This window comes from Channa argus, chromosome 13 (assembly GCF_033026475.1).
Source record: "Channa argus isolate prfri chromosome 13, Channa argus male v1.0, whole genome shotgun sequence".
In the NCBI taxonomy this organism is placed as follows: domain Eukaryota; kingdom Metazoa; phylum Chordata; class Actinopteri; order Anabantiformes; family Channidae; genus Channa; species Channa argus.
The window spans coordinates 4,407,968-4,420,456 of NC_090209.1; the positions used below are offsets into that span (position 1 = coordinate 4,407,968).

Here is a 12,489-nt window from a genome sequence, read left to right on the forward strand (position 1 = left end):
ACAAGACAGGTGACCCCTGCCGCAGAACGTGAGCAATTGGATGGAGTGGAGCTAAATATACTGCACATTTCTATATTTTTTTTCTTGGATGTGTTTAAAGTCTCACGCAGAGTCATGCAGCTCAAAACCAGCCTTAGGTCAGTGTGTATCAAAGGTGATTTAATACACTGCTGCTACTCTAAGGGTGTAAAAGGATGCATTATTTGTTGATATTGCAATAAGTACAGGGCACAGACGGGTGGCGACGCTTTATGGGAACTATCAGCAGGGTAGGAATGACTTTTTGACCAATCAGAGAGCTTGGCTGAGGCTCCCCGTCGTAAAATAATCAATCCCGATCATCAAAGGTCTCTGCAGCCTATCGCAGTTCTGCCAGAGACTATAAAATGTAACATGCATGCAACAATACATTTTAAAGTCCCAATTCCAACAAAAGACTGTCTCTACAGAAAAGAAAAGAATTTGGCTGCTTTTCTTAAATAAGTCATCGTAATGCCAAGCTATTAATCCTGTCACTAGTCGAATACCTACTTTTCTTTGAGCAAATCCCTTGATTCCATAAAAAGCTGGTATGCACATTTAATGTTGCCATAGAAACTCATGGCTCCACTCAATGCTTACATGTCCAAGAAGAGACACTGTCCTCCTAATAGCGTTAATAAAATATGGGCTAGATCCCAACAAGGATCAGTGTTTCTGATGCTGAGCCTGTAAAAGACTGAAGTTTCAATAGACACTGCTGAACTTGAGTTCTTGAGTCTTATTTGAGACAAGGCAGACTTTGTTTATTTATTACTACTTTATCAAATTGTCTCACATAGAGAAAGATTTAAGGAAGATCAGACCTGCAACTAGGAGTAATTTCTATTGTCAAATGTTCTGATTATATATTGTGATTAGGAATAATTCGATGTCGTCCCTTCTTCCATCCTCCCTTATCTTGCAATTGCGTAAATTATAAGATGAGACAATCAACAAATGTTCACTTTTAAGAAACAGCTAATTGGTCCATAAAAAGATTCAAACACTGCAATCAAAGTTATTAAAACCAGAACTAGTATTTAAACAAATGAAGAAAAAAATACACATCCATAACAAATCACAACAACTTTTTCCCTTCATCAAATAAGTTTGAAAACAGCTTTCTAGTGTTGATCTCTGCACATGATTCTGCCCCGTGTGTGAGAGTTTAAAAAAATTACATTGCCGAATTTGTTAATCGGTTGATTGTTTCAGCTCTAGAGAAATGAATTCTGTAAAAGCTGGACGGCAGAGTACAACAGCACCAACAACGTGACAATCACAAGTTCAGTGTTTTCTGCCATATCTCATTAGCTTTTATCACAGAATCATAAACAGCACATTATTGCCCCCCTGAGGACAACACTAGACTTGTTTTTAATCATATTAATCTCACATTATTGTTGCCACATTGACAATTAAATGAACTGACAAGCAATCAATCAATCAATCAATATATATATATATATATATATATATATATATATATATATATATATATATATATATATATATATATATATATATTTCTTTGAAAGTCTCGTGTAAAATTCCTTCCAAGAAATTAATCTGTCGGAAGCAGATGGTGCAAACAAACCAATGCACAACAATCCCACTTTATGACTAAAGCACTTTCTGTCGCAACCTCCAGTGTTATGTCTCTGCTTGATGACTACACTTAGTTACTTAGCATGACAGATGGAATTAAATGCTTAAACTGAGCCTCTACCTGTTTCTGCCGCCAAAAACAATGACAACATCAGGACTAGTCTGTTTACAGTGTGTACATACATAATCTTACTCACTGGTATGTAGGTTTAGACTTGCCTTGAGAGGATGTTTAACAAGAATTGAGCACGAAGGAGAACTAGTCACTGCAAATCAACGGCCCAAACCTGAGTGAATACTTGCTGGCTACACACACGATGAAGACTATAAAAAACGCAGTTTATGTCATAGAGACAAAAAACATGAGCTCAAAGTCTGAGCAACTATAAAACATCTGGCATCAATACACATCAGTGGCGGTATATTACTTACGTAATGTTTACGTAAATATTATTGTGCTCAACATAAATCCCTGCTCATACTAGAGAAGAAGTTGCTAAGCAACTGCTTTGTTAGTTCCTCCCGTGACCATAACGAACTTAAATTGTCTATATAATTTGTCAAACTTAAAAAACATTTGCAGCTTCCACTTCGAGAAAAATAAGAATTAGGTGTTGTTGTTGTTTTTTTTAATAATATGAGTTTTAGATTCTTAGTTAGAAGGAAGAGCTGACCTAAGCTTAGCTGGCCCCTCTTCTCTTCTGGTTATACCTATACCACTATAACTCGGCTCTTGCCCGGACCAGTACATCAGCCTTTAAGCTTATCAAGGTTTAGGTTAGCATCAGCAGCTATGACCTGGTCTTTGGCAGGTTTGCAGTTCAGCTTCTGTTACTCAAGGCAGCATACGTTTTGCTAAATACATCAACTATTTAATCTAGGCAGCCCAAAAGGGATAAAATAACACTGCATGTACATTATATTGTAACAATCATTACTATATAGCTAAACCTATACGCTGGCAAAGCTTGTTAGCTAAGCTAGGTTAAGTTAGGCTACTTTATTAGCAAGGACATAGTGGACAACCACCCCCCTGGACTTTTGTGTAAACTGTGTTAACTTTCATTTATTCCATTCTGCCAACATGACGTGAACACAGCATTAGCCAGAATTCTGATGTTTAGAGTTTAGTTTCTGGAGAATGTTATTGATCAGATGTTGCCCTCTTACTTGTTTGTTTTATTTCTGCTTTTATCTTTCAGCTTCTCTTTACACAGAGCCAAATTAAAACTTTCTGTTCCAGAAGTAGGAAAACTTTCTCTCATTGACAATAGCCTATATTCCAGATGTTGGAACAGAACAGAACCGAAATAATTTTTCAAGAGCATGACATATGACTCGTTTTTAAGTGCAGCAGAATTTGGAAAATAATCTAATGTTGTTTATTCAATATTTGTTTTGAACAAACATGTGACACCTTGACTGCATTGTATAGTAAGTTCAAGTTAGGTCAGATCAGACTAAACAGGACAATATTTGACACAAAGTCACATTCAGTATTAAATGTCATACATATAGTGCAGCTACCTTTCTGTGTTCCAGTCAGTTATGGGAAAATCTTTTAAGACCTCTGATGCTTAATAGCATGCGGATGCAAGTAGTAAATATTTTCATTCCTCACAGTCACTACAACAAATAATTTTACTTTGCTGGTTTTGAATCGGATTTATCACTATGACACACATTACAAAAAAAACATCTTCTCAGCCCACTTATATAATTCGGCATTGCTAAGTAATTAGTGGTCGATCAGACTGTTGGTGCTCTTAGTCCTTTAAGTTCAATATCATAAATCTACACATTCAGACTTCTGATCTAGACATGATCAGAACGCTTCTTTGTTGCTGCAATGTATAAGATCAGCAGACTAAACAACACAAAACTTAATGACTGTGCAGCCCCCATGTCTGCAGCTGAATGGATCAGGACCCTGCAAGGCCTCAGTCATCCTCTCAACATGTCTCAATGGTAACAAAACAGCCGCTTCCTGTAGCTGCAGGAAGCGCTGGAGTGGCACAGTGTGTTCCTGAATGAACTCATCATCGTAAATCTGGCATGCACATGCATGAGGGTGCACACAAAGAAACAACGCATCACACTGAAAAGGAAATCCAGTAATACATTCCCAGGTTTGTGCTTGGTAAATAAAGGTAATAGCAGAGGGTGAGGTCATGATAGGATTACTGTCAAATACTACATTGGCCAGGGCACCATGGGACTTGAGGAGGAGAAGGTGAATCTAAATGGTTAAGGGTGTGGCAAAACAGAAAGAGTCACAGGGTGTTTCTGTCTGCAGTGTGCGGTTTAAAGTCTGGGTTTAATATGTCTCAGAGACAGTTTAATATGTTGCGAGTTGGAGCGTCACATGAAAAATAGCTGCTGTTAGATGATACAGCTGTCCTACTCAGCGAGATGCTCACCAACAGATCTATGCTTTCTTTGCGTCCCAGAGATCCATGCTCCACCCTCTCGCTGTCCGGGGTGACGATGTAGGGGCTCTGACCTTCAGAGGGCTTCATGTTGGGCAGGCTAAGCGACCGCGAGTCCTTCACACCCTGCTCCACCTTAAGTTCATCACCTGGTCGAGCTAAAACAAAAAACAAAGACATTTCAGCAGTCTGTGAAGGGTAATCCTGTTAAAAGTGTGTACTGCTTACGTTAGGATTTATCCATTTTATCAATTGAGATGCAATGCAATTCCAATGCTACTATGGCCATAATATCTAGAAATTCCAAATTTATTCATGTTTTCTTTTCTTGTGTTCATTTCTTCCACTTAAATTAAACCCAATAACAGACTCATGTAGACTTTGCAGAAAAGACACTAGCAGTTTGTCATGTCATCTGTTATAAAGTGTTGATTATAGCTGCTTTAATATTTTTTTAAATCTAAGAAAAAATAATTGGATTAAAGGTTTTGTGAGTACAGCAGAACATAGATTGTAGTTCTTCCTGTGACTGAACAGCTGTAGACCCTCTGTCTCCGACCTTTGTTTGTCTACCTGTAAGTAACTTCACATTGCAGTCTGTTGTGTGAGTAACAACAATATCAGAATAGAAGCTGGCAGAGTCATTATATCGACCCACTTCTAAGGCTCTATTAAAATTCGTGCAAATTTTAATAACACCTCTGGAACAATATAGAGTAGATGAGTAACAGATTTCCAGATGTGCTTCTGATTACTTTTCGGGATATGGTCCACTCCTTTTTCCTTTAAATCAGAAAACAGGCTGGAAGGGGAAGTGGCCAACATCATCGGCCCAACTCAGTTAAAAAATGGTGAGTACACAACAGTGAGTAGTCTTTAATCTTTTTATGAACAAGGCTAAAAAAGGACATTTTGTACTTATTTATGTTGCTGTTCAACTGACTTAAGTTGCGTAGCATTTTAGAAATGAACTCAAACTCAAATCAATGTGATTCTTCTATCTTCTATTATCATTAATGAATTAGAAAACATCCATCCATCCATCAATTATCTCTAACTGCTTATCCCGTGTAGGGATGTGAGGGGGCTGGAGCCTATTCCAGCTGTCATTGGGCAAGAGTACACACCTTGGACAGGTCGTGAATTAAAAACATGTTATTTTATTTTACAAAAATAAAACCTTTTACCATTCAGTGGGAAATTTAATGGGAAATTTGAGCTCATTTTCAATTTGATGGCAGCAATACATCTCAAAAAAGTTGGAACTGGCAACAAAAGGCTGGAAAAATAATTGCTGCAAATAAAAAACAAATGAAGGAACATCTGACAACTAATTAGGTTAATTGGCAACAGGTCAGTAACATGACTGGGTATAAAAATGTAGAAGCAGGCTTACTTGTGTCCGTTGGTTCAAACATTATCGACTCCAGAGATTGCTGTATGACAAACACTGAACAAGTCCCACGTTCCAATAGAGCGAATAAGAAAGTAATTTCACACAAAACGTTTTTGAGATAATTCCACAGAACAAGTTTCTCAAATCAATTCCAAAGAAGGAGTTAAGAGGCCATGTACCTCCACAGGTACACAACTCTCCTCTGCTACACCTAGCTTGTAGTCCGTTCCTTCAATCCCTGTACCGTCAACAAAACATCGATTCCTTGACAACTGGTTAGGCAAACTCAAAGGTAAACTTCAAAGCCAAACACTTCAAAGTCAGCCGTGTGATGTCATCTATGACATAACCAGTACACTTATACATACACGTCACACAACGTGAACAAAAATAGAGGAAACCCTGGTTGGCTCATACGAGGAGGAGCCTCTCGAAATGTAAAGATAGGCAGCGCTTCACTAATCTCCGACAAACTGTGTCTAAATATTGTGGGACAATTTTAGAGAAATGTTCCTCAATGTAAAATTGCTTTGAAGATGCCACCATCTACAGTATAAAATATCAAAAAGATTCAGAGAATCACGAGGAATCTCTGTGTACAAGGGACAAAAAAAAAAATCACTGCAATTCACAAGTGTAAGGTAAAGCTGTATCATGCAAAGAAGAAAACTTTTGGGCCACTTTAAAACGTAAAACACGGCAACAAAGGCCCAGAACTGTTGAGCAGCTAGAATCCTGCATCAGACAAGAATGGGACAACATTCCTCTCCTAAAACTCTTCACTTCCCAGATATTTACAGACCGTTGTTAAATGAAGAGGGGCTGCTACTCAATGGTAAATGTCACCCTGTTCCAACTTTGTTGAGATGTGTTGCTGCCATCAAATTCAAAATGAGCTAATAGTTTCCATGAAATGGAGAAATGTATCAGTTTCAACATCTGATATGTTGTTTATGTTCTATTGTGAATAAAATATGAGATTTGCAAATCATTTCATTGTGTTTTTATTTATCTTACACAAACTCCAAACTATTTTTAATCCTTAAAAGGGCTCAAGACCCCATTGCCCCCCCCCCGAACGCTAGCTGGGCTTGAATCTGTGCTGTCTGTTTACCTTTGACTTTGAGGTAGTGTCCTCCAAAACGGTAAGCCTCGAAGTTGAGGGATAAAGGTGTGTTGGACTGATCCAGGAACAAGTCGACCCTTGACAGCTCAATGCCATTTCTCTCAAACACTGGCCCTAGAACCTCTCTAGTAACACATGAAAGCAAATTAAAGGCCACATACAAGTTGTTAAGCTATGGTTTCAACTCTTCTAGGACACTTTGTGTGGCTACTCCCAGTCTCCTCATACCTCAGCGTTTTCTTTTTCATTGCAGGTACAATTTCTGTGTTTATGTCCACGTTGAGATCAAACTTCAGGCTGAAGCACTCCTTACTGGGGTCCTGCAGGGAGAACAGACACTGTTCGTTTACACAGGTGGGCTTGTGCTTTCTGTGTGCTCTAAGGGGGGCTCATTTTCAGTATACATCTTGACTTAGCCAGGCAGAAAGTATCATATATCATTGCTGCAGAGAATCGTGGTGGCTGCTTATGGTCATGAATATGTAGCTGTTGTGCTTACTTACGTCAGTGTGGCGTCTCCGTGGCTTCTTTTTCACCAGCTTCAGTCCCCCAGTTTTACGATCCCTGCAAAAAAGTTGCTATCAAATTATCACACCTTCCCATATGCAGGTTTTTCCCCGTACATGTGGATCGCAAGACTTAAAAGCAGTTTTAACATAAAGTACATGGTTCGTGGAAGCAATGAGTAAAAAAAATGGGGTTTACAGACCCGCGGTCAGTGCTCCCTTCATCCTCTTCCTCGAGGTCAGATTGGGGACTGGTGCGTGGGGGACAGGAGCGTGTTGACACGTTCCGAGCCAGGATGGAGGCTGAAGGTTGAGAACGGACAGCAGCAACTTTTAGGAACAAGTTTCAAAGAGTCAATTCATCCTAATGACAAACGTGTGACATCCAGCCATGCAGATTTTTCTGGCTTTCCTATGTTTGTCTCAGAGATGTTCTGCCTACATATAACATCCATCAATGGCCTTTCCCAGTGGATAAAATAAATGATCACTGTATATAGGAACATTTTTCAGTCTTCATTTATAATAAATTCTTTTTTTAAATTAAATTTCGTTTCTAACCATGGGATAAAAGTTAAAATGCTCTCACAGTGTAAGCTATAGAGTAATTTCGAACAAGAAGGGGCACATACAGGGTTTTTATTTACAAGCACCAGCATAAATTAATGGAGTTATGATGCTTCTTAACTCGGCAATCTTCTGGGCAAAGGTTCTACCAAAGTGTCCATGACGTGAAATGAAAACTAGTCATTTTTAAACTGCAAGGTTACAAAGACGCTTCTAATAAAACCAGGATTTATATATATGTCACAAACTTTAAGAATCATTACATTTTTTAACATTTCTTTAGTGTAAAAGCAATCAAGTAATACTTGTCCTGTCTATTCATGGACACACTGTAGGAAGTAGGAATTGCTATTAGAGTTATGTCAACAGACTTTGAAATGACCTGCTCTGGATCACTTTTTATTGGGAGTACTTTGTCAGGAGAAAGTAGCTTCAACATAATAATGTTTACAGTATGTTGGAGATTATCCACATTAACTTAAATACTGTTTACAGAAAAACATTTTTCTTAATGCTGCGAGCACAACAAAGAAAATTCAGTTTATCTTCACTGTGTTGAGAGAAGGCAGAAATCTCAGTTATGGATATCGCAGAATGAAGGTGATTAAACTTTAATATAATTACTGTATTACACCAAAAGTTGTAAAGCTAACTGCTCTTTGCCATTGCTACCATGGCTTACATGTCTTCTGAAAACAATGTTGGTGGAATAGATAGATCTCTTGTTGTTAAATGAAGGGGAAAAATGTAACATCTCACACCTCTCAAAAAGTATTTCCCTACTGTGATCACAGTGTCAGGCTACATTGTGAAAGTGAAACAAAATGGCAATTTTCTTAGATTACGGTAAGTGATAAAATAGTAAGTGATATTTTTTGTGATTTTGAGGAACTAGCCCTTTAACAAAGAGACACTTTCTAGACATAAACTGAATAATATCAACTTGCACGTTTCTTTCAGATTTATGCCTCATTTAGACATACAGGGTTACTGTGATTTTTACTAAGCATCTTCAAAGGCGGTTTCGGTGCCAGTGTCTAATATCAAATGAGTTCTTTGCATTTTAGATGACAACTGGTTCCAGAGTGGCACCACTGGTCTAGAACAGATAACGGATCACATTAGAGTCTGGGAGCTGGAATATCATGACTAACATAATCAACTAAAGCTTTGTTGTAAAGAATTAAATTAGTGTGTGTCACTCATTGGATCAGTTTAACTACAGTACAATGTGATTGATACCAGCGTAGGTGATTTTACGTAGCTAGCTAAAGGCTTAGGCAAACAAAGACCATCTTACGTTCAGTGTTAGTATGAACCAAAACATGTATATGATTAGATTTCCTATCAAATGTACAGTAATCACTGTCCACAGCAAACAAAAAAAGCATGATGATAAAGGACCCATCATGTTTGGAGCCAGTGCAGGTTCATAAAGTCAGAAATAATACTTGTAAAGAGATGTAGTGCTTGTTATGCAAACCAGTTCCAAGAAGAAGAACCATTTTGAACTGACTCCGGCCAAGAAGTAGCACCTTTTTTGCTGCTCGAAAAGAGGTGTCACACACTGACATCCTGTAGTGAGGCACTGAATATGACATCGCATGTGAGAGAAGAAATGCCATTGAAAGAAATACCGAAAGTCTACCTTGGGGTTGCACGTCAAATCGAGGGTGCCGGTCAAAGTGCATGTTTTCTGAGTTCTCTGAATGGCAGCGTGAGTCACATGACTCACACAGGTGAAGCGGGCTTTTGCTATTTAGATCTTGGCAGTCAGGGTGGTGGCAAACCTAGACAAAGAAACAGATACACACACACAAAAAAAGACAAGACCAAGTTAAATCAAGACATGAACTCTGTATTAAAATATATAAAACATTTAAAAGACTGGGCTAAAGGGCAATGGGTGAAACACACATTTAATTCCATTGAAAATTGTACGTGTTCCTAAGTGAAACACACTTAAACAGTCACACACATTTAGCACCCTGATTAAAGTTGAGGACATACTTAAATGACCACTGAAACTGCCATCGGCATTCCTGAGTTTTGGTGACTCCCACCTTCCCACCATCTGTCCCTCTCTGTGGGATGACAACTAATTGACTTAAGAATCAGTTTTCTTCGTTTGCGCACAGATTTGGGAACAGCTTCACCTTATGCGATCCACATTCTATTCCGAGAAGTGAAACAATGAAACTGACCACAGGTCAGAAACTAGGAGACTTCCAGGCTGCGGAGCTATGACGGGTGGCAGAAGGCTGCAGGATTAAGGATCTTTGAGCCTCAGGCCAGACAGATGACCTCGCCAACCCCCCCCCCCCCTGCCCGCTCTTTCCTTTATCTAAGCAGTGAGCTGGGAAGCACCAGGGGGGATCTTTTACATCTCCTCACCCCACCCTGTGTCCCCCACTTGCCATCACCCGCACCCGGCTCAGGAAGTGAGGATGTATGGGGAGATACAATGGAAGTCCTGCTAATGTACTTCCTGTCATTGTTTGTGTGTACTCACGAGGAGCAGTGTCAGTGCATGGGTGTGCAAATATGTGTGCATGTGCACAACAAGGGAGCTCGAACAAGACAGTCTAGTGTTAATGTAAACGCAACTGCTATAGATAACTATATTTAACACAAAGCATTTCCTGCTGCATACCATTACACGGTCAAGCTCTAAAGTCACTCAAGGTTTATTAGGTTAGCCTCTTTCTCCCCACCCCTGGTACTCTACCGTCATGTTCAGCTGGGAGCTCGAGTCTGTGGAAGCTGTTGCCATATCCATGCCAGCAGGCACCCAGGACCCCAATAAATATCCAACTCTCCACCTCGTTGGTCTGCTAACTGGCTTTGCAATGTGCCACCGTCCAGCCACACTAACAAGCTGCCTTATTAATCCACTCCTCTCGATGTCTAGCCAGGTATAATCACAGATTTTAAGTACTATGTCGCAGGGCTGGAGGGGGACGGGGGGGGGGGGGGGGGGGGGGGGGGGGGGGGACGGGGGGGGTTGAGGAAGGGAGGGAGGGTAAGGAGTCCCACTAAAGATATAAACCCAAGGCAGGAAGGAAGGAAAAAAGGTCCATGCAGAAGCTTTTCAAAAGTACAAACCCCATAATCTTGCTGCCTAATTGGGCCTGTATTCTGTCAAAGCCATCTGACAGTCCTGGAAACGTTAAACAGCCCTGTTCTGAGCGTTGCAAGCCAGAGCCAAAGCTCTTCTTTTGCCTCCCTCTCACTCTCTCTCCCTTTCTTCTTTGTCCTTTGCCACCACCAGCTCCTTCCTTCCTCTCATACACCCAGTCAGGGTCACTACACCCAGGCAGAGCCCCAACCAGAGACAGGTTTTAAATAGACAGAGACAGTCTATGAGTGATCTCTGAGGCAAGGATGGCCTCATCTACTGCAGTAAACATGACATGCCCCCCTCTACTACAGCGAGTACAACCATGGTAATTCCAAATAAATGCAGTTGATAATTACTTAGATTATATTTTCATTTGTTTTGCCTTTTCTAAAAGTTACATTATTCATGCATTTATTACAGTAATTACTTAAAATCTGGTAACAGTGTGACGCCACTATAATGAGGTGGCACATCAACATAAAAGAGATCAACTGTAAGAAACCAGTTTTACCCTTTAGAGCAGCAATTACCAACTTTCTAATATGAATAATGGATCACATGGCTCCTTGCATTCAAAATAGGTCACACGAAGAGGTGACAATGTAGCTCAGCAGCTGGAGCTCAGATAGTAAGGCAGTTGTCCATGGACCACAGGTTCAGTGGTACGATCCCTGGTCCCGTATCTGTGTTCTTGGGCAACACTGGGTGGGTCAGGTGAGCACCTTGCATGGCAGCCGCCGCCATCGGTGGGTGTGTGAATGGGTGAATGATAAACAACATTGTAAAGCACTTTGGATAAAAAAGAGCCCTATAAGTGGCCACTTAGATTTAAAAAAATTATTTATTTATAATAATTAAAAAAGAAGTAAAGTGGTCATCATCTTTTTGCTTTACCTTTGCTCCATGCAAAATTCTAAATATCTGGCTCTTTAACTAGTTGCTAAGTACAGTATTTCTGTCTGATACTGAGAAAATAGTCATTAATCCAAACATTTTTGATCTGAACAATGCTAAAATACTCTGATGAGGGTAATTTAACAGATAGAAATAAATATGACTTTTCATAATATTTAGAGAATATACAGTAATTATCATGGTAACTAAACTAAGCCTTGCTATCACCTTTGTTTAATGGTACTTAGGCACAGGAGGATTTTTTGCTAAATGCTAACAATGTAGCCATCGTGTTCAGTCTTGTGCTGTCTGGCGGCTACGGTGGATAACTGTGACTAGTCTGAAAACTGAGTTAAAGAGATTTCTCAATCACATTTGATGACATTCAACAGGTTGCCTGCACGGTTGAGTGACGTATCTCACCTTTGACAGACTCTGTATTTGACGTACAGAGACAGCGTCATGACAACAATCCAAGTTTTCTGAAGCCAACATCAATGCATGTGCACACATGTGCCAGAGTCGAATGCAGCATCCCACAGAGGTGCTATGTTCACCTTGAGGTGTGAAGACTAACTTGGGCGTTCACATTCCTGCTGCAGCTAAAGCAGCTGAAAACATCTCATGCTTTAGCCAAGACAAACGAGTGCATCACAAGATGAAGAAAAGGCTCCGCGAGTGGATCAGGAAGTAGGAAATGGGGAAAAACATTAAAGGGAAACCTGGAAAAGGCTGTAATCTTAACATGACAGATACCTGAAGATATACACCTTACACCAAATCACTGTGCAGCTGAGATGTCTGCAATCATAAACATTCCT

General features: G+C 39.8%; 1 protein-coding gene across 4 annotated transcripts in view; it reads right to left on the reverse strand.

Annotated features, from left to right (window-relative positions):
* Positions 1-12,489, reverse strand: part of plekhg5b (pleckstrin homology domain containing, family G (with RhoGef domain) member 5b) — a 67,263-nt gene that overhangs the window by 19,330 nt on the left and 35,444 nt on the right. For 3 of the 4 annotated variants that reach the window (XM_067528579.1, XM_067528580.1, XM_067528582.1), the window contains 6 exons: positions 9,302-9,443; positions 7,290-7,389; positions 7,084-7,144; positions 6,809-6,900; positions 6,569-6,705; positions 4,050-4,216 (listed from right to left, as the gene is read on the reverse strand). In XM_067528579.1, the coding sequence (XP_067384680.1) occupies positions 4,050-4,216; positions 6,569-6,705; positions 6,809-6,900; positions 7,084-7,144; positions 7,290-7,389; positions 9,302-9,443 (699 nt within the window). Of the gene's footprint in view, positions 1-4,049; positions 4,217-6,568; positions 6,706-6,808; positions 6,901-7,083; positions 7,145-7,289; positions 7,390-9,301; positions 9,444-10,381; positions 10,401-12,489 lie in introns of those variants that run through there. The other variant, XM_067528581.1, reaches the window with a different exon arrangement.